General features: G+C 38.9%; 1 protein-coding gene and 1 long non-coding RNA gene across 8 annotated transcripts; both read right to left on the bottom strand.

Annotated features, from left to right (window-relative positions):
• Nucleotides 1-3,691: 3,691 nt before the first annotated feature.
• Nucleotides 3,692-17,944, bottom strand: LOC131332455 (peroxisomal nicotinamide adenine dinucleotide carrier-like). Of its 7 annotated transcripts, XM_058366680.1 has the most exons (12): nucleotides 17,648-17,920; nucleotides 17,411-17,515; nucleotides 17,205-17,279; nucleotides 15,443-15,573; nucleotides 15,233-15,287; nucleotides 10,821-10,973; nucleotides 6,549-6,617; nucleotides 6,362-6,469; nucleotides 5,661-5,729; nucleotides 5,199-5,253; nucleotides 4,962-5,083; nucleotides 4,044-4,075 (listed from the first exon to the last, which is right to left on the bottom strand). In XM_058366680.1, the coding sequence occupies exons 1-11, from the start codon at nucleotides 17,726-17,728 to the stop codon at nucleotides 4,995-4,997; spliced, it is 990 nt and encodes a 329-aa protein (XP_058222663.1). In that variant the 5' UTR covers nucleotides 17,729-17,920; the 3' UTR covers nucleotides 4,044-4,075; nucleotides 4,962-4,994. The 7 variants fall into 7 exon arrangements, with proteins under 7 accessions (XP_058222665.1, XP_058222662.1, XP_058222664.1 ...); XM_058366682.1 differs by lacking the exon at nucleotides 4,962-5,083 and having other exon boundaries at nucleotides 3,692-4,124; nucleotides 17,648-17,944; XM_058366679.1 differs by lacking the exon at nucleotides 4,962-5,083 and having other exon boundaries at nucleotides 3,692-4,075; nucleotides 17,648-17,944.
• Nucleotides 7,377-10,814, bottom strand: LOC131332457 (uncharacterized). The gene is made up of 2 exons (XR_009201667.1): nucleotides 9,060-10,814; nucleotides 7,377-7,894 (listed from the first exon to the last, which is right to left on the bottom strand). It is a non-coding gene; the product is annotated as an uncharacterized LOC131332457 (long non-coding RNA).
• Nucleotides 17,945-19,861: the final 1,917 nt, after the last annotated feature.

The following is a 19,861-nucleotide window of genomic DNA, read 5'->3' as shown; positions in this document are numbered from 1 at the left end:
GATGTAACGGTCGTACGCCAGTCAATGAAGACAGTATGCCAATTAAATACTTTTGTCCAGTGCTTGGCTTCGCATCTTCTGAGTTCTGGAACATGACCAGAAGGATCCCAGAAGCATTCTAAAGCAAAATAAACAAATACACACTTACATAGTTCTAAATACAGAAAGCAGTAAACTGGTTTTTAGCATGCAAAACAAGTGATGAATAGAAAGAAAAGCATAAAATAGCTAATCATTGATCTCCATGCCAGTACTGCACGTACAGCCATGACTGGCGTACGGCTGGCGTGTGCCACTGATTACTATGCACGATCTTTGAAACCTTGCCTGCTTTAGAGCCAGGACTGGTATTGATTACTAGCCTTGACCCTACCAACCTCCCTCAGGGGTCAGAACAGAAGGTGACAAAAGGTGGTATACCTTTGGTTTGGAGGTTGATGATGAATTTGATGGATGATGAGTGTTTGGGTGAGAAAGGTGTATAGAATGACCTCTTTCTTACTTTTTCAATGGATGAAAGAAGAGAGAGAGCAAGAGGCTAAAGAGAAGAAAAAAGAAGCTTGAGAGTTCTTTTATGAGTGTAACCCCTTGCATATAAATGCAATGGGGTATTTATAGGCCAAAAGGGTGAGAGATGGGGTGTGGTAACCAGCTGAGATGGTTGGTTGAGTTAGAGAGGGAGCCTCTCATTCATTAAATGCATGGGACTTGCATGAAAGGGGTTGTAGGGAAGGGGGGAGCATCCTGGTACATCCATAATCATCAGGAGACTGTTCAGTGTACTGGGGTGGCCGCAAAAGTCTTGTGCACGTGGTTGAATAGTGACATTTGACTGGTTTTGACTGGCGTATGCCAGCCCTATACCTGCGTGCGCCAGTGGCAACTGAGTCAACGGTCGATGACTGACACGTGGTAGTTTACCAGCGCATGCCAGCACAGTACTAGCGTATGCAAGTCAGGTTTTGCTGAGGCCATTTAGCTCTGGCTTGAAGGATTTGATAAGGGATTTCGAAAGGGTTTGAATGAGGTTCGAAACGTTTAAAGCTCAAACACACCAATAATCTCGGGAAGTTCTTGACCTTAATCATCATCGGGGAATCAAAGACCGTAAGTAAACTTATCTGGGCAGTCCAGAATAGGGTGTCTACAACATGCAGGAAATTAACAAAACAACAAAGAAGCAAGGAGTGGCCATGATTGAATTGTTATAATGATGCAAGCTACCTAGCATGCATCAATCTATGGCTTTTGGGTTCTAGTAGGCTTTTTGGTTAACAGACTCTGCCCTCCCTCAAGAAATGAAGTGTTTTTTGCTCCAGCTGGTTATGATGTGCGGTAGTCGTGGTTAATTGGGACTTGTCCAAGAAGCTCGTGGTATGGATGAACAAATAGCCATTAAAATCCCATTTTGAATGGAAAGGGAATGGAATCTTGGGCTATGCTCCAGCGGTTAGCAACCAGTTTGGACAATTGGGATGGGAATTGAACAAATTAAAAGATACATCACCCAAAGTTGTTATCAAACAAGATATAAATAGTTTCATCAATCTATCCAAGATGGTGTCCGGCGGCAGCCATATCATCCCTTCGACTCTTGCTACAATTGAGGCTCTCGATAAATATGCCCAAAAGAAAACTGTACGAGATATAACTGGAACAGCATCCATGATTTTTCGACATGCGGCATTCTTCGATTATACAGCGAAGGTGTCCTTCTCAGTGTTTTCAAATCGAGATATGTATCTTGTATCGTATTTTTAATTGTATAGATTGTATATCGCGTATCTTAAGATACATTTGCTAGAAGAGTAGGAATTTTATTGTTTAGTTATACAAGATTTTTGGAAGAGTGGGGAAGGAGAGTATTTGTCTTATACTTGAACTCAAATTTTTTTTTGGGCTTGGTACAAAATAGCTAGAACTCATCTCTATTTATACTCCATGGAAGACTCTAGTACAAAAATATTTTCATACAAGATAAACTTTGAGGTAATTATAGAATTACACGTGTGACTAATTCTTATAAAAAAAACTCTACATATTTTACAATGATATTCTAGAGCTTCTAGGGCTAGATATTTTAGAGTTTCTAAAAACTAAATATTTATATCTTCTTCAATGGTATCTTTCATCATTGGATTTTGTCAATTTGAGCTTTGTCAATTGGACTTGTTTGAACTTAACTTTCTTATGCCAAAATACTAAATTTAGTTTAGCTTCAGCAACGTCAATCATAATTAATACTCCCTTCGTCTCTATTTAATTGTCCTTCGTGGTTTTGCGTGCATTTTCAACAGCTTATATTTCTCGACGTACATTGCTAAAAATATGTAATATAGATCTTGTTTGATAGATCTAAATTTTTTCCATAAGACAATGATTTCAAAAACATAAAACATAATATACGTCGAGAGATATAAGCCATTGAAAATGCACGCAAAACCGTAGTGGACAATTAAATAGGGACGAAGGTAGTATACAATTAAAAAGCATATACATCTAATTACACCAACAAACTATGCTTACATTAAAAAAAAAAAAAAGAATTTAAGATGCAAAATTTCAAGTCTCTAAACTGGGGCCTATTACATTAAGGTTTTCTGTTCCCTTTGTTAGGAAAAGAAAAGTTAGGTAAAACACAATTGAAGTATGGTTCTTTCTTTTATACAAGCCCTACATTGAGGTTAAATTTCTATCAAATGATTTGAAAATTGATATAATTAGATCAAACGACTTAGATTAATGCATTTGGGGTTCCACTCCTTAAAATAAGGTCCAACTTTTTTCCAATAAGTAATCGTACAATATGTACCGAATTAGGATACATGTATAAATCGTAGGATACGCGATCGTATCATAGGATTTCTATACAAAAAGGATATAGAGTGGGATACGTTTTGTTCTCCGAAGGAGACGATACAAATCGTAGGATATGAATAACAACTATGGTTCTTCTTTTTCAAGTTACTTGATTTCATTGAGACAAATAAAGTTACCATTCTACAAATGCTAAATTTTGAAAAGGGTATTGTTGACCGTCGAGGGTGGGAAAGGAGGGTCAAACACGATGCAGGACTTGTACAAGTCTTCCAAAAAGGTTCAAAAGATTACCCATAGCCATGGGGGATTTTTGTGTTCCATAGGAACGCTCTGGTGCATCCAGGCGAGCGGGTAAGCACAATTTGGTCGTTAATCTGTTTCTGGTGCATTCAGAATATTTTTGAATGGAAACTAAACAGAGGCCAAGGTTATTGAGTGCATACCAAGAGTAGCTCACCAATTAGCTGTAGAGGGGAATATTGATTATGTAACTACCTTTGGTAGAAGTAGTTAAAAAAAGTTTCGTTTGATTTATACTACGAGTTTTGCGCTTCTTTTGTTGGTCGCATGATGGTTGGGTTGGGCCAAAGGATTTATTTTTTCACAATCATTGAAAATAAGCCCGAAGGCCACCCTATGGCTTCTTCAAATTAGTTCTTTCTTCGTACCTCAAGTATCGACTGCAACATTGCCTTCCTGACATTCAACAACATGCACATGACCAGCAGTATGTTTAAGCCAATCTTATATTTTTCTTTCTTGGACTGAGTGATATTTTTTACTTTGGCCTGGTGGTTAAACCGCCTTAGCAATTGTCACTACCGTTTGTAGCATATGTCAACTGTTACATATCGTAGCACAAGCCACCCACTTAAACTGACAAGTTAGTTTCCCATCATTGATATCTATCTGGACGATAACAGAGAACTCAATTTTCTTAGCTACAATACCTTTAGTCATGTTGCTCCCATTTGCAACTGCATGAAAGAGTCATCAGTATCATCTTCTATCTATGGACAAAAAAGAATAGCTTGCTGCAGTTATCCTTTACATGGAGAGACAAATTATTTCACTCTATTAGAATGAATTTTCTGGCACCTATCTGAAAACACCACAAGGCCCTTAACAAGCTCTTCCTTAACCATGAAAAGTACAGAGGCTGCAAGAACACTCTGTACAATCTTGGTGCTCATTCCCTTGTAAAAACAGGGCAACCCTTCATAACGGAACATCTTCATAATTGCATCAAGAGTACCTGCATCCCAACTCCTTCAATTGCTTCACTTCTTTCAAGCAAAGAGAGCCTAATATAGAGACATGAAAACAAAGTGCATTGCAGAGAAGAATATCAAGGGTAAGAATCATGGATGTTCAACTTTTTGAATTTTGTTTGCTTGGTAGATGGAACGGACAGGCACACACCCACACCCACCCACCCACACGATGTTGCACTATATGATCTGGTACGAGTGGAATAGTGGTATGTAGAACACAGTAAGAATTTGCTAACACATTTTCATATATTGGAGTGATCGCATCAAAAAAAAAAAGAAAGAAAGAAAGGTGAAAAGCAACAAGTAATCATGCTCTGACGCACTATTAAACGTTGATGTTCTTGAGTTTATGTAATTCCTATCTAGCAGGCTTACAGCTTGAAGTGATTGACTTGTTATGGCCCTTCCTCAATCATCACCCCCAGGAAAAAATAGTGCAGTATGTGATTTGTTACTAGATTGCAATCGTATATAAAATAATCATTGTTTGACTGTTCTTCTGAAGAATGAAACCAGCAGAAGACATTAAAAGAACATCTTTTTATGAATAAATATGGAGTACTTAAATGGATGTGTACCATGTTTCATGGCCAAAAATTCCAAAATGCAGATTGCTAGAACACCGTAACTTCTCCATAAATGCATTTACAGCATCCTAACAAATTACCGGTATAAGAAAAGATATCTATCCTAGTCAATGGCAACAAATATGTGTACAAGGCACCCATCACAGCAGTTTATGTAAATGGAGGAGTGGGTTTGTCATGCCCTATCAAGGTACCACCTAGCATACAATTTCGCCAATTTGGGGCACAAAATAAAGCACACGATTCATAGAAAGTTTTGACAACACATGATGCGCACTACCTGTTACGCTCCAACTTCGAAGTGAATGATTTATCAAAGTTTTGCATTTTTTGAAACAATAACAAGAAACCAATTGTCCTTCCATTGAAAAGTAGCTAGAATATTTGATGTCATAACATCACCTACAGTACCAGTGTCAAAATGAAATAAATTCGATGCCATAGATTTGTATTCTAATGCCAAATAATACCAACAGCGGAAAAAATAAAATAAGGGCATTAGCACAACAGAACAAACCTGAATATCTTAATAAAATGTTTCCACCAATTTCCTGCTTTGCTTGAAGCCTTGACTGCACAGTTATCCGAGACAACATAATCAAAATAAACTTGACAAAACATCTGTATGCAACTCAGTTCTATTATGCAACTGAATAGATGTAAAGGTATCGACGAAATTAACTATTTTTTAATAAACCTTCTTTGCCCCTTCCATGAATTTCAAAGTTTAACAGAGAGGCCACAGGCTTTTAATTTGGAGAAAGAGTTGACCAAGGAACAATCTTCAAAGTTTCAAATCACAGCAACGATGGACTTCCTAGTATAATTATCACAATACGGGAGTTGGATAGTTAAGAAAACAGAATTATAAATGTTTTGATTGGCATCAGATGTTTATTTGGAGAGAACAGAATTATAAATGTTTTGATCGGCATCAGATGCAAAAACAGCTGATGAAGCAAAGTCGAAGTGGCTTCACCTTGACAACTAGCAATGGGTATGTTGAGACAGTTGCTCCCAATTTCGCCACAGCCCCCAACAAGAAAACCTATTCAAAGAAGAAAATACGGCATAAGGCAACAAACTTTGGCAAGGTGACTGATTCAGACATGCTATTGTCTTTGAAGACAGGGATATAGCTCTTTAGACCAAGAGACCACATGGTGTGTATAAATGCTAAAAATTGTTTTCGGATGCCTTGTCGAAGACCACTGTCCTGTTCATCAAATTAAGTATATGCCACGAGAACTACTCTAGATGCAGATATATACCTATGCCATACGCTTGCTCTTGGATAAGGGTACAGATATGCACTCTGACATGAATACGCGAACTTCATCAAACAAAATGCCCAAGGAATATGAAGCAAAACTCTCATATCAAGCATGAAATGCGTCATATCCCATTAACACCATTCTACTTGGAAACAGAACAATGAGCATAAAGCACTAGCAATGTTTATGTCGTGGTTTTGTAATCTTGGAAACGTGGATTAGATGAATACAAGGCTTAGACATGTACCCACACGGCCGCACCTAGTCACTTGTTACCCAGGTGCATGTCACATTGAACCAAGTAGCTTTCCACATGACATAAATCATACGACCAGTACAAAGACTACTTATGAAAGTTTTTATGCTCTTTCAAGTTTCAACATCTACCGTCTCAACAGAGGCTTACCTCCAAGGCAGATACATTACTTGTGACCTTTTTGCTAGAAGCGGGTTTAGCCCTCAGATGTTTTAATGAGCTCTCATAAATCATGAACTGGATCGATGGATTGCATACCTGGAACACACTAATCCTCGATATTAAGCATAGCTTAACACTTGATTCGAAGTTAACTAAAGTACCAAAAGAAACTAACCATGATTAGCGTGGGGATGATGCCTTTCCAAAATCCAACGATTCCTGCTTCATTGTAAACTTCACAAGCCTACAAAAAATGTACAAGTACACATAACAAAGATCACAACTGAAGAACTGTTTTTCAGAACAAGTACCAGGGGATAAATCATAGCATCCAGAGGACTTTTAAAGCACCAAAATGGATATGTAACGGAATCCTCAGTGCAATAGTAAAGAAAAGGCATGGCCTCCTAAGAAGACTTGCCTTTGCTGCTGCAGTTTATTTATTATGGCATGAAACGCAATACGATTTTTAGGGGTATTCATAAGCCCCCTTCAGCTGTTATTGGTCAGGTCAAATCTGAAGCCAGAGTAAAGTTTCACTAAGCAGGAATGTCAAGCTTACATCTTTATCTTCTTTGCTCTGCCAGAATTGGCACTTTCCTCCTTAGTTTTCTAGTTGTTGCTTTCCTCTTTTATAGGCTTTATTTTTTGCAGAGAGGCTTTTCTAGGCTTTAGTTTTGCAAGACTTGGGATTTCTCTTGTATAGGCTCATGCCTTGGTGTTTTGTATCTCTTGAGGATCTCCGCCTTTCTTGTTTCTAATTAAAAAAAAAAATCATTGCACAAACAACACCAACATTGACAATATTTCAAGAAAAAGTGGATTGTATCTATCACCTTAGGGCGGTACAACTAGCATAACACCACCAAGTATCAATCTGTAGACAACCCCAAATTAGATTATCCATATTTCCTAGGATTAAGTCCCAAATGAATCCCCAATGATGATAATGTTAAACAATGCCGAGAAATTACTTCAAGCAGTTGATGCTTTGAGAGTAAGATTGTTTAATTTTATCGAATTCAAATAATTAGCCCAACCTTACAAACCCATTCAAAACCTTTCAGACCCAGCAAACCCATTCAGAAAGCCCAAACACAAGCCCAGTTTGAAGCGCAGTCTTTGACCCTAAACCAAAAGTCCAAACACAAGCCCAATTTGAAGCGCAGTCTTTGACCCAAAACCTTCACCTCACGGACGTAACATTATGGGAGGTCTGACATTGGAGGTAACTGTCAGGTAATGGATGCAATGTCTGACTCTATAAATGTTACGACACCACATTACACTTTGCAGACGCTAACCCCAATTTCGCAGCCGCAACATTTGAACGCTGAAAACAGACAGCTCCAGTTGATAAGGTATGGGTTGCTATGGAGGGTTAAATTGCCACCCATTCGGTTCTGGTAGAGAGTTCAACACTAGGAGGTTTACCGAACCCTATAAGAGGGTCCTAAATCCCTAGATTCAACACAACACAAAAACCTACAAGAAAAACCTAACCAAAAACCCTCGTTCTTTCTTCCAACCATGGAGGTACCTTGTGCTGCCTCATGGACTATGAGGAAGCTCTTAGGCCTCATACACCTTGGGCAACCTCTTATCAGGTATCATGTTGGAAATGGAAAAAATACCTTTTTGTGGTTAGATAACTGGCACCCTCTTGGGCCGTTGTACTCTACTTTTGGTGAAAGGGTAGTGACTGATGTGGGCAGGTCTTTGAGGGCTAAGGTGACCTCCATTATTGCCCAAGGATATTGGAGATGGCCTCGTTTACGGAACCCCATTATCCAATCTATCATTGCCCAAACTCCTCACTCTCTTAGACCAAATTCTGAGGAGGAAGACACTATCATTTGGGTGCCTCATCCAAGTGGTTTTTTCAATGTTAGATCAGCTTGGAATGCCAAAAGGGTGAAGTACCCACAAAACCCTTGTTCTAAGATAATCTGGGGTCGACATATTGTGCCTAGGTGGTCTTTTATTCTTTGGTTGGCTGCTCTCCAACGTTTGAGTACTAAAGACAGGTTACGAAACTGGGGCTTGCAAGTGGATGAATTGTGTTGTCTGTGTAATTCAATGAAGGAAACCCATCAACACATATATTTTTTGAGTGCTCCTTTTCTTCGGCAGTGTGGCAGCAGATGATGTCTAAGAACAGAGTTCAAGGGATGCCTACGAGCCTAGAGCAAATTCTTAACTGGTTTCTCTCCAATGGAAGGGGTACTAATACTAAGTTGAGTTTCATTAGCCTTAAAAACACTTTGGCTGCTTCTGTTTATGGGTTGTGGCAGGAACGGAATTCCAGAATCTTTTGAGCAATGGCAAAAGGGTATACCCAGGTGGCTAATGGGATTGAAGCTACAATTCGGGATTTTCTCAGCTCAAGGAGACATGAAACTATCTAGTCAAAATAAGAATATTTGTGCAATTTGGGGACTGTCTAACAGAGTCATGGAGGTTGTATAGTTAGGAGTTCTAGTTTGATAAGTGGTTGTTTTTGCTTTATTTCTGTTGTAAGTTGTTTCTATAAAGGGATTGACTCCCTGGAAATCTTTGTTTTCCTTGTTTTGAGCTTAATAAAAGTGTTCACTCATCAAAAAAAAAACCCCTTACTTAAGCTATTTCTTCCTCCCCCAAAACAAAAATCTCTCACCAATATTAGTCTAAAAATCCCGGAACCTACCCTAAACCACCTCATTGAATCCAATTCTCAAAACCTTGTTCGTTAAATCAAAGAAAAGTTCTTTTCCCCACAAAATTGTGCTTATTCGCCAGAGTTCGTGTTTTGAGGAGAACGTCCACGCGTTGATCAAAGAAGTATCAATCATTCGCCTACTTTACTATTTTCAATAATAATTTTCTTTTATTAAATCTATCCTCATGCATCGTTAATCTTATTTCCTTTATATTTACTTGTTTCCCAATCTCATATTTGATAACTTCAAAAATTCTACTAAAATCCCATTAATGAGTAGAGACAAACCATTTCGGTTAGGCAGGGTAGGTGCCTAACACCTTCCCACCCCATCACTTCTCCCGAACCAAGAATAATATCTGGTAGTGACAGACCGGTAGTCTTGAATATTATACGTTAATTTGGTTGCTTGGTTAAACATTAAAATCAAGTGGCGACTTTGACAAACACTATGTTCTAGTTTCGAATAAAGGTTTGTCGCGGAGAACACGGGCGCCCATACAATAACCTTCTGAGATAGACATGCATAGGAAGCTCTCTCTGACAAGTAGTAAGCCAAAATTCAATACAAACATGTGATTAAGTATACCTCTAGCATATGCCCCTCCCATGTGATGCTTCTTGGATATGAGGAAGATTTTTTTAAGTTCACAAGTATTGGCCTATTTATTGTACGAGGTGTGATTGGCGATGAATATTCCACCTTTTCTTTGGTATGTATAAGTGGCTTGAGCTTGGCACTTTGTAATAACAAGTTTGGTGGAAGGGTTCATTTACAACATAGGTAGATCATTGACTGCTAAGGTTGCTTCCATTGTCTGCAACGGCTTCTGGAAATGGCTCAAAAGCAGGAATTCTCTTACCCAATAAATCATTGCTCACAGTTCACACCATTCTGTTCTTATAATGCTGCAGTGGCAGAAAGGGTTGTTTGGACGCTCAACGGCAATGGGGAGTATATTGTTAAGTCTGCTTGGTATGCTACTACGGTTGTGAAGCCTCCTGTTTCTTGGTATAATTAATTTGGTCCCTTGTCATGTTAGTGGGTGGTCTCTTATCCAGTGGCTGGCCTTTCAAGGCAATATATCTGCAAAGGAGAGACCATGTTCTTGGGGAATTGTTGTTGATGGGGATTGTGAGTCATGCTCAGGTGGGAATAATTCTTGTAGCCATATCTTTTTGACTTTCAGTCCTCTTCCCAAGTTTGGAAGCATGTGTTGTGAAATGCGCTGGGGCTCCCATGAGATTAGTTGATATCATATCTTGGCAGAAAATCGGCAAAGGCAACTGTGCTTAAGTTGGCTTTCTCTGCTGTTGTGTATCATGTAGGGGGGGAGAGAAACTACAGACTATTTCAGCAAAAGATCATAAACATTGATTCAGTTTGTTTAACTCTCACCAAGAGACTTCAATGGCAGGGGGAAACCTGCCCATTTTTCAAATAAGGATAGAATAGATACTTGAAAGACAGATCAACTATTCAGTTGCAATGATCATTGCTGGCATGACCAAAAAGTGGAACGGAATTTGCATTCCCTTCCATTCTACATTATGCCATTCTCATTTGATTCCATTTTTGAAATAACTAGGGAGAAAAAGCTCTATTGAAATAATTGTGTAAGTTGGCATTAAAAAGAAGGAACAAACCAAATCAATATTAGTTTCATAACAGAAACAAAAGGCTAGAGAAAAAATAGACAACCAGATGCCATAATCATCTATAACAAAGGTGATATGAGCAAAACTAACCGCGTGCAATGTTCTATAGGCGCGAGGTTTCGTTGAATCTAGTTGAGCCAATTTGTCTTGCAGGGTAGACCCCATGAAATTCCTTTCTGAAGCTTCCATTAGTAGAGCCTCCCTTTTTGCCTCCATTATTTTCTTTTCTGCTTGAGTATGTGTCTAAAATCAAAATGTAAAATGCCACATTGAATCCTTCATGCATTTCTAAAAACGCAAGTAATTATAATGAACACTTGCTAGCACCTTTTTCTGGAACAAAAACTTTTTTGATAACATTAGTTATTTCAAAAATGGTTAAACCTGAATACATCAAGCTATTTAACCAAACTGGCAGATACATGCCATGTTCAGAGATGTGAATAAACGTTTTAGGGTATAGATGCAGCATCTAACACTGAGAGCAAAATAAAACATTCTAACGTCTAGTAATTTCCTAACAATGGGGGCAAAAGGTAACCATCGCTAGATCTCAGCATTGAATGCAGCAAGAAACACCTCATTTTGTTTTGCCTGTTCTTCATTTCCTTCTTTTCCAATCCCCCAACAAAGGGATTGGGGTTTAGATCCTTGGGAAATCCCTTTTCTTAATACCCTTTTCTCCTTTCATCCGGGCCTTTCACGCACAGAAAAAATGTGGAGCACTCTTTGAAATAGTTCATTAATCATTATCATCCTTATTCCTTCACTTAGTATTTTACCTCCAACCTTTATGTAATGGAAAATTCTGGCAAAAAGAATCAAAAGGAGATTCTTCCCATAAAAAAATAAAAAAAAAGGACTTACCTTGCTATTTGATAATACTTATCAAAACCAGAGAATCAGAGATGTTAGGCAAATCAAAAAACATGAGTGGGGTTTCAAAATTTGAGTCTTGGGACTGCCTTTTGCTGAGAGAGAAAGTGAGTGGGGTTTCAAACATGGACCGGTGTTGCGATACGGTGGCGATCCAAAGTTCCAGCGTGCACGGCGATGGGAACAGAAGAAAACGGAGAAGACGGAGGTTTGGAATTTGAAATAAACGTGAAACCCCTAGAAATAAGCGTGAAAGGTGAAAGGGGATGGCAGTTGTGTGATTTAGGTGAAAATCATGGGCACTTGACCGAGAAGTAGGAGGATGCACTACAACCTTTGGATCAAATGAATCTGAACCGTTCCAACAACTTGTCCCCGCACCCTTCTGTTTTATAATAGAGATTCCAACCAACCTCCTGACACAAACCTCCTCCCTCCAAAAATTCTCTTTGAAGCTTCTCTAATCTCTTAATAATTAAGGCACAAGATGACTGGGGAGAGAGAGATGCATCCGACTGAGCGAGACGGACAGAGGTATGAGAATGGTATGAATGAAATGTCCGGGATGGGGTCTAGCCACTATGTATAGGATGAAGGTCACGTGAACCTTGCCTAATGGCGTTGTGATAATTACATCACCAGGTGCATGCTTAGGGGATCCCTAGGTGATAAGGTTCATTAGAAATATCACATCAGGTAAGATACAGCCTAACTTGATGCACTTTTAAGTTTTAAGATGCTGCGGCCTCTCTCTTAGTCATAGATAGCCATGGGTGCCATACTGTGGGCTACAACACTCCGAAAATTCTTCCTCTAGGCTCCAAACCACTGACGCATCCAGGATTCCGCTGTGCTGGCATTCGACCCGAGTCATGCCTCCTTGACTTAATATTATTTAATATCTACCCATTTTAGGAGCTTTTTGGAATTTCACTGAAGGAGTGCTAATCTGGTGTCGGACTGAAACACCCCATGGTGATCACTTGGAGGTACCACAGTCCATATGTCTAGCATATTGAACACTTAGTCACTTCCTCAATGGGATCCACCACCCAGTAATGGACCAATTGTACTTATGTGGAGCTAGTTATAAGGAGCCGTGTAGCATGTGGCAATAGTATAACATTCATCTTAATAAACTTCTAACTATAGATTTTACACCAAACTTCAACCTGAGTCCTTGCATAAATGCCTTAATCAGGAATGAACTCATTAAACACATTTATGGATCATGTCCCATAGTGCATGTTGTTCGCAGATGATAATCAAATTGAAAGAGTACTTATCGCTGGACTAGAAATTTGAAGAGAAACAATGGAGTCAAGAGGGTTTAAAATAAGCAGCACTAAAACAGTATATAACAGAAGGAACTTTAGTTACATATTGATGTATAACTACTGGAGGAGTGAACGTTCAATGGACCTCGGTGGTATGGTATCCTCAAAATGTGTCTAAATGGTCCTTCATCCTATGGCTAACCTGTCTGCAGAGATTGTCTACTAAGGATCATCTTCTAAGATGGAGTATGGAAGTTGTTCCAGGTTGTGTTCTATGTTCCCACAATGCGCAATGACGCAATCAATTCAACATTTGTTCTTTTCCTTTCTTTTTTCGGTCAATCGGAAATTCCAACATTTGTTCTTTGACTGTTCATTTTCCAGGAGTATTTGGGAACCTATTCTGCGGCGATTTCAGATCCAAAGAAGGGCTGATATTTGGGATCTAGAGCTGAATGGGGCATGTGGTTTGTGCAGGAGTAAGTCCTTCAAGTCTTTGCTATTCAAATTGGCCCTTGCTGCTGGGGTTTACTACATCTGGATGGACTGTAATTCTAGAGTCTTTCGAGGAAGACTCACAAATTCTAGTGCAGTCCTTTCTTTTTTTTTGGTAAGTAAATTCATTTATACCAAAAACCGCACAGAAGCTACGAACCAAAGGGGCGTCCCCCAGGTAACATCAGAACAACAAAGCTCAAAACTTTGTCAAAAGACAAAGAAAGGAAATCTGTCTATTCTAGTGCAGTCCTTGCTAGTATTGATGATAATATAAGATTGAGAGTCTCTACTTGGAATCAGTTTTCAAACTCCATGGAGAACCAAAGACTTTGTAGCCAATGGAATATCTCCACTAGAGTTCTCGGATCTGCTAATCATAGTAGGAGTTAGTTTGTGTGGTTTTTTAATTTGGTGTAGGTTTCTTTCGTGTACAGCAGTCTGTAAAGTGGTCTTGTACATGAGTTTTTTCAGTTGGTTGGTCATCAAATGGAACATTTACCACCAAAAAAAAAAAAAAAAACTACCGGGGGAGGGAAGATCGAAACTCTCTTTTTTTACAAGGGCAGAGACGATGTGTTCCCTAAAATCAAGATAAGTTTGCTTAAGTGGATGCTTCTAGTTCTAGCATATTAGGCAATCTATAGAATAGCTAAGTCGTCGATTATGATTTACAGAATATGATGCAACAACTAAAAAAACAACACACCGATAGAATAAATGTAACGAAGGCGAGAATGCTTCAACGGATGTGTGAAAGAGAATAGAGATAGAAAACCTTCATGAAATGGTAGTAGCAGCAGCAATCGAGGACAAGTTTAGAAAATCTTGCTACCCACATAACCCATTAATGAAATGGAGTAGGCTTAGCACCCATTACATATCCTGTTAACCCACTAGCCTTGCTTTCCCACGAGAATATTCTATTCTGAGGTCCTCTGCATCCCATATCAAAAAAAATTGATATGGAACACGTCATGATGGGTAAAGTGGTTCTCATCTCGTGCACCATATCCAAATTTTGGCCTAACGCTCCCCCTAGTCATGCCAGATCCTCCACCTCCAAGGAACCCAAAGTCCAATAGCAATTCACTTTTTGCGCCTGCCACCAATATGCACCACCTTCTTCACCAAATCCAACAACTTTGCAACCTTATAAACTTCATCTCATTGATACCCAAAGTTAGCTGGTACCAAACAATCAATCACACTTTTGTCCCTTTCTTCCTGTTTATTTGACTCCATATTCTAATGGTCTCACTTTTTCAGGTCTCTTGCAGTTACTTAAGGATCTTTGGGAGTACTTCACCCTACAAGTCTGGTTATTGAGAATTTCTACAGTGTTAGGGTTTTAGCGAACCTCCAATTCTATCCTAATGTCATGGCGAAACTCAAGAAGAAAAAAAAAAACCCGATTAACTTTGAACGGTAATGATTTCTTCTTGTTTTCTTAGGACTCAATCTTGATACTGGTCAGCAACAATCAAAGTTGAGTCGCGAGTCTATAACGCAATGACTCAACTTTAATGAAAGTAACAACTAGCAATGCGTTTAGATGCAACAATAAACTTTTCTCCTATCTGTTCTTCCGAAAGGTTCTAGGAAGAGTTGTGCTTATTTCCAACTCTTTATGCCTAAGAACTTGTTTGTACGGGCTCATGTCTGATCGTCTGTATTTATGTACTTTCATTTCGTTCCAAGTTCCAACTACCAAAGAGATGCAAAGAACAATGAGAGCCTCATTTTGCAATAACATCCCGAACCGTTTTGATGGAAACATTACAAAAAGTCATGTTGAGAACACAAAAATAGTCCCTGTACGGCATATAATTATCTCACAACAAACAAAGTCACCTGCATACGTGTCACAAGAACCCATATTGGGTTCGTCAGCAATACGTTCAAGGACCTGCAAAGAAAGCCATTCGCAGTCAAATGTGATCCAAACAAACAGAAACAAGCATCCGGAATTTGTGTGCCAAGAGGACAATGATTATCATTGAATCATATCATAAAATTCCCAAATCTTGCATTAAGAAAATAACAAATAGAAGATATAATTACCCAGCAAAAGCTGCCACAACAAGCCAGGACAACATGCCTACAGTACCATCCCCACGACCTTTCTTTCTACGGGCAACTGCAATGGCCTCGGCCTTGTTTTTGAAAACCTGATAGAAATAGTAGTATATGCCCTGCCAGCATCATACAGAAGTATTAGACCCCAGAGAAAAAGTAGGGGAGAACACCAAATGCTCATGGTAATATTTTGTAAGACAATGTCTAAAGGTGCTCATAAAGGTCGAGGACTGGTCATAAGACATGTTTCAAAGTGCTTCACTATGTACAAATCATGTGTACCGGTAGTCCAGCAAATGGCTTGGATGATGACACGAAAACGACTATGATCTGATTTCACACAAGTAAAAAATTATTTCTTACCTGCTGATGCTGTAATGAGCAAATTACATCCAATCTCAGGTCTAGCTAATTAGCTTGGGTTCAAATCAATCAGGTCCCAAAAAAATAGGAGTCTTGTCTAAAACACAAGACTATAACCCCTGTTGGTGACTGACAATGTCCTGAAATTTTTCTCTCTAGTCTCGCCACTTCACACTTTTATGGTGCATGTGTATGAGGCCCATATTTACCCATAGAAGTATTGGAGTTAATCTCCTCCGGGTAGAAAGAGTGAAACCACCTCTTGTGTAGGTCTCCTCTCTCGTAAGCACTCATTTAAGGCCATCGTCTTTGTGTCTTGTAAGAACTGAATGTGGAACACATAAGGAGCTTGTGTAATTTCTCATCTGATTAGTTGGTGCAAAGTGTAGCGGCTTCTAATCGCACAAGATGATCAACCCGTCATCACCCAAGTGAATTTTCACAACAAGGTCGCATTTAATCATGATCAGTATCGGATAAAGGAAATCACTCATAGTTTTGATTCGTTTGAGAAGTATAAAACAAACGTATTCTTCTGTTATAACTCAAAGCAGATTATCAAGTTTAATTTCCCACTGTAACTTATTAACAAAAATGATGAAAATGCAAGAGAATGAATATATTCTGGTCAAAAAATCAAAAAACTAAGGATTGAAAAGAACTCATACTCCTCGTATCCTAGTTTCGTAGAAACATATAGGACAATGGATAGGGAGTTGTGGCTGAGTGAAAGCACAGTTCAATCACTTCAATCAATGAACTCAAGCAGAAGCTTTGCTTTTAACGGGCACGGGATATTTAGGCAGCTCGATAAGTTATTGCACAAAATAACTAGTCATTTTTAGGTTAATTTAAACATGTGTGTCTTCGAACTTTTACAGATATTCCATGTTTCTCGTGACCATGTCTCGGAGAGAGAAAAAGTTCGACCAGCAAGAAAGGCTTGGGTAAAAAAAGAGGCTTATGGCACTATAGTATTGAGAGATCCCTACAGTTCAATGGATGGAATAGGGAGAAGGGGGGAAGAAGAGTGTCCACGCTAGAATATTTTTGCAATAGTTATGGTGTCCTGAGCCGCAAAATGACCTCGAAAATTATTTATCAAAACAGAGAAGACGATGGGATCCGCCCCTAATGCCTAATACTTCTGTTGTTTGATTACTAACAAGAAAGGAGTTGTATCCGAAGGAAAGAGTTGAAAGTTTCTTGCTTGAGAGCACTGACTTATGTTATCACCGTCATTTATAGGTCAATGGGCGAGGCCGCTCAACCGATTAGAAGAACTATTGATTCTTTTGGGGTTTCATCCGCATAAATAACTGTGGCATGGCTGTCATCTCCCAGCCATAGTAGGTAAAGGTGCACAAGAAGGAATGTAACGGACCTGCGAAGCAGCAGTTCCAAACAGAGAAGGCTTCAGGCCGCTGTAAAGCCCTCCCCATCCTTCGGTCCTCACCACCTTATTATGAACAGAAAGAATAACAGCAACCAGTGGAACTCATAAGAATAAAATTGTCAAAGAATTAAAGAAAAAAAATTTACAGAAAAGAAAAAAAAAAAAAAGAAACAATGGAGACGCAAAGGGCAAACCTGGAGGATCTGAACAAGTGTGCCGCCTCCAGCTGCAGGAGGTGTAGGATGAGGCGAGCGCCCACTTTCCTTGGCAACTCTCTCTGTCTGTTGGCGCGTATTCACCTGCAATCATAATAAATCGTTGCACAAACTTCAATTGAAGGATCTATGACCACCAAGAAAGCTTGATTACATGATACTACGAAAAAAAAGTATTAAGTGCCATTGCCATAGCAATATAAGCAAGCGGTGTACCGTTTGGAGGGGATACGTGATTATTTGAGCGATGATACCGCCACCAGCTCCCGCCAGCCCATTCACCACTGCGTTGGACATTACGTCCGCCTCTTTTCTCTCTCTCTCTCCTGCCTCCTGGTGAACTGCTTCACTTTTATCACGTTCCTCGCGCGAACTGGTAGAATGTTTTGGGTAAATTACTTCATTTTGGAAAGAAAAGAATCACTTGCAGGTTCAATGGGACGGGCATACCCCCAGAATGAGCATCAACTGGCAGGAATGTTCGAACCAGAGCTATCTGAAAAAACGGACCATACAATTTTAACTAATACTCCGTAAGTATAAGGGTCCGTTGCAGAATGGAAAAAAAGCCCTTATTTTTTAAGAAGAAAATTTCAAATTCAAAAATTATAGACTTATTAAAATTTAAAAATATGCAATATAAATTTTGTTTGATCGATGAGATCTTTTATACGATGCAAACAAAATTGAAAAATTATTTTCATTTATATTATTTTTGAGTTTGAAAATATGAAATAAGCTGCTTATTTTTTAAGAAGATTTCTGAAACAGGCTCTAAGTAGAAGAGTAATAATACTCCGTAAGTATAAGTAGAAGAGTAATGTTCACTTTATTAAGTTGATGGTAAACAAAATTAAATTCGAAAAAGGGTGATCGAGAATTTAAATCGCTTTGGTCGTTGGCTGTGATCTTCTGCGTTTATACTCAAACTGTGTGATAGCGTTTTCAAATTAACGGCCATTTAGCAGTCGAATTTTTGTAAGGGAATTATCCTACAATGTGGAGTTGTATAACGGGAGCTGCAAACAAAATTAGGCCCTGCAAACAAAATTAGGCCCCGTTCCGGAACGGAAAAAAAATTCTTAATTTTAAAGAAGGTAATTTCAAGCTTAAAAATTATGAATTTATTGAAATCTAAAAATATGCAATATGAATTTTGTTTGAAACATCTTATTGAAATATATTTTTCGATACAAAAAAAATTACAAAATTATTTTTCATTTAAATTATTTTTAAATTTAAAAATATAAAATAAGCTACTTCGCTATTAAAAAAGTTTCTGGAACGACCCCTATTCTCTTTTTTCCTCCAGCACGGGAGTAACTACTCAGGGAATCCCACTATTCAGTGGTCAGAGAATTGCCCCCCTCAATAATTATAGTTAACCCCCTCAAATTATGCCTTGTTGCCTTGTGAACACTTTATCCCCTCAAACTTTTATTTTTTGCACTTAACCACTTATAAATAATCTAAATGCATAACCAGCTGACTTGAGCAACGGAGGGGATCGAAGCTACTGTTTTGCCCTCCCCCTATTGTAAAATGCTTACCCAAACACAAACCCAACCTGCAGCTTCACAAATAAAACGATCGACAACTCCGGCACGAACCCAATCTACAACTCTGACATGATCGCTGATGACAATCGACAACTCCGGCAGCAGCCACCACGGTACACCTCTCTCTCTCTCTCTCTCTCTCTCTCTCTCTCTCTCTCTCTCTCTCTCTCTCCACCAAGCTGCCATAAAACAAGAACGAGAACAGCTCCGACAACCAAAAATCTTCTACTTCAATAACCTCCTTCCCTTCCCACTCTACTTCGCAATGTTCTTCTACAATCTCTTCCCCAACCCTCTCTTAGTCCTCTCCCAAGTCGACACCTCCCCCATTTTGCTTCTTCTCTTTGAATTTCTGCTGCTACCAAACCATTCGCTTTCCCTCCACCTATCTTACCTGCGTCACCTCTCTCAAGCACCTCTTCATCAGAACTATGTCCGTCATCACTACCCACAACCATTTTCTCAAAATCTAACCTTTCTCTCCCAAATTTGGGCTGATTGAATCAAATCAGTCAAGAGTTAAAAATGTAGTGAAATTACTTTTCCCTATTTGTGTGATGTTGGAATTGATCTGTAAATCCTCTGAATTAAAGCGGTGGTGATTGGTGAGTTTCGAAATATTTGTGTATCGATTCTTTTTTTCTTTGGAAAAGGGTGGAAGTTATCGTTTTGGGTTGAGCATTTATGTTACTGTAATTGTGTATGAAGAGAGAAAGAGAAAAGAGAAAAGGAGAGAGAGAGATAGAGAGGAGGGTAGGTTTGTCCTGGAATTGGTATTGAAGACGGATGGCAAACAAAAGTAGTATTTTCCATCCAATTCTTAACAAATGGAAAATGAAAAGTAGCATTTTTCCATTAGTTAGAGATGGCT

This window comes from Rhododendron vialii, chromosome 7a (assembly GCF_030253575.1).
Source record: "Rhododendron vialii isolate Sample 1 chromosome 7a, ASM3025357v1".
NCBI classification, from domain to species: domain Eukaryota; kingdom Viridiplantae; phylum Streptophyta; class Magnoliopsida; order Ericales; family Ericaceae; genus Rhododendron; species Rhododendron vialii.
The sequence above is the reverse complement of the archived record's forward strand: the minus strand, read 5'-3'. Positions and strand labels throughout refer to the sequence as shown.

Excerpts from the sequence above, each read along its gene's own strand:
- LOC131332455 (XM_058366679.1), bottom strand. The coding sequence starts at position 17,728 with ATGTCCAACGCAGTGGTGAATGGGCTGGCGGGAGCTGGTGGCGGTATC. Across the intron at positions 15,288-15,442 it reads GTTGTGGCAGCTTTTGCTGG|GTCCTTGAACGTATTGCTGA; the intron begins GTAATTATATCT and ends CTTTCTTTGCAG. Across the intron at positions 6,618-10,820 it reads CCTATAGAACATTGCACGCG|GCTTGTGAAGTTTACAATGA; the intron begins GTTAGTTTTGCT and ends CATTTTTTGTAG.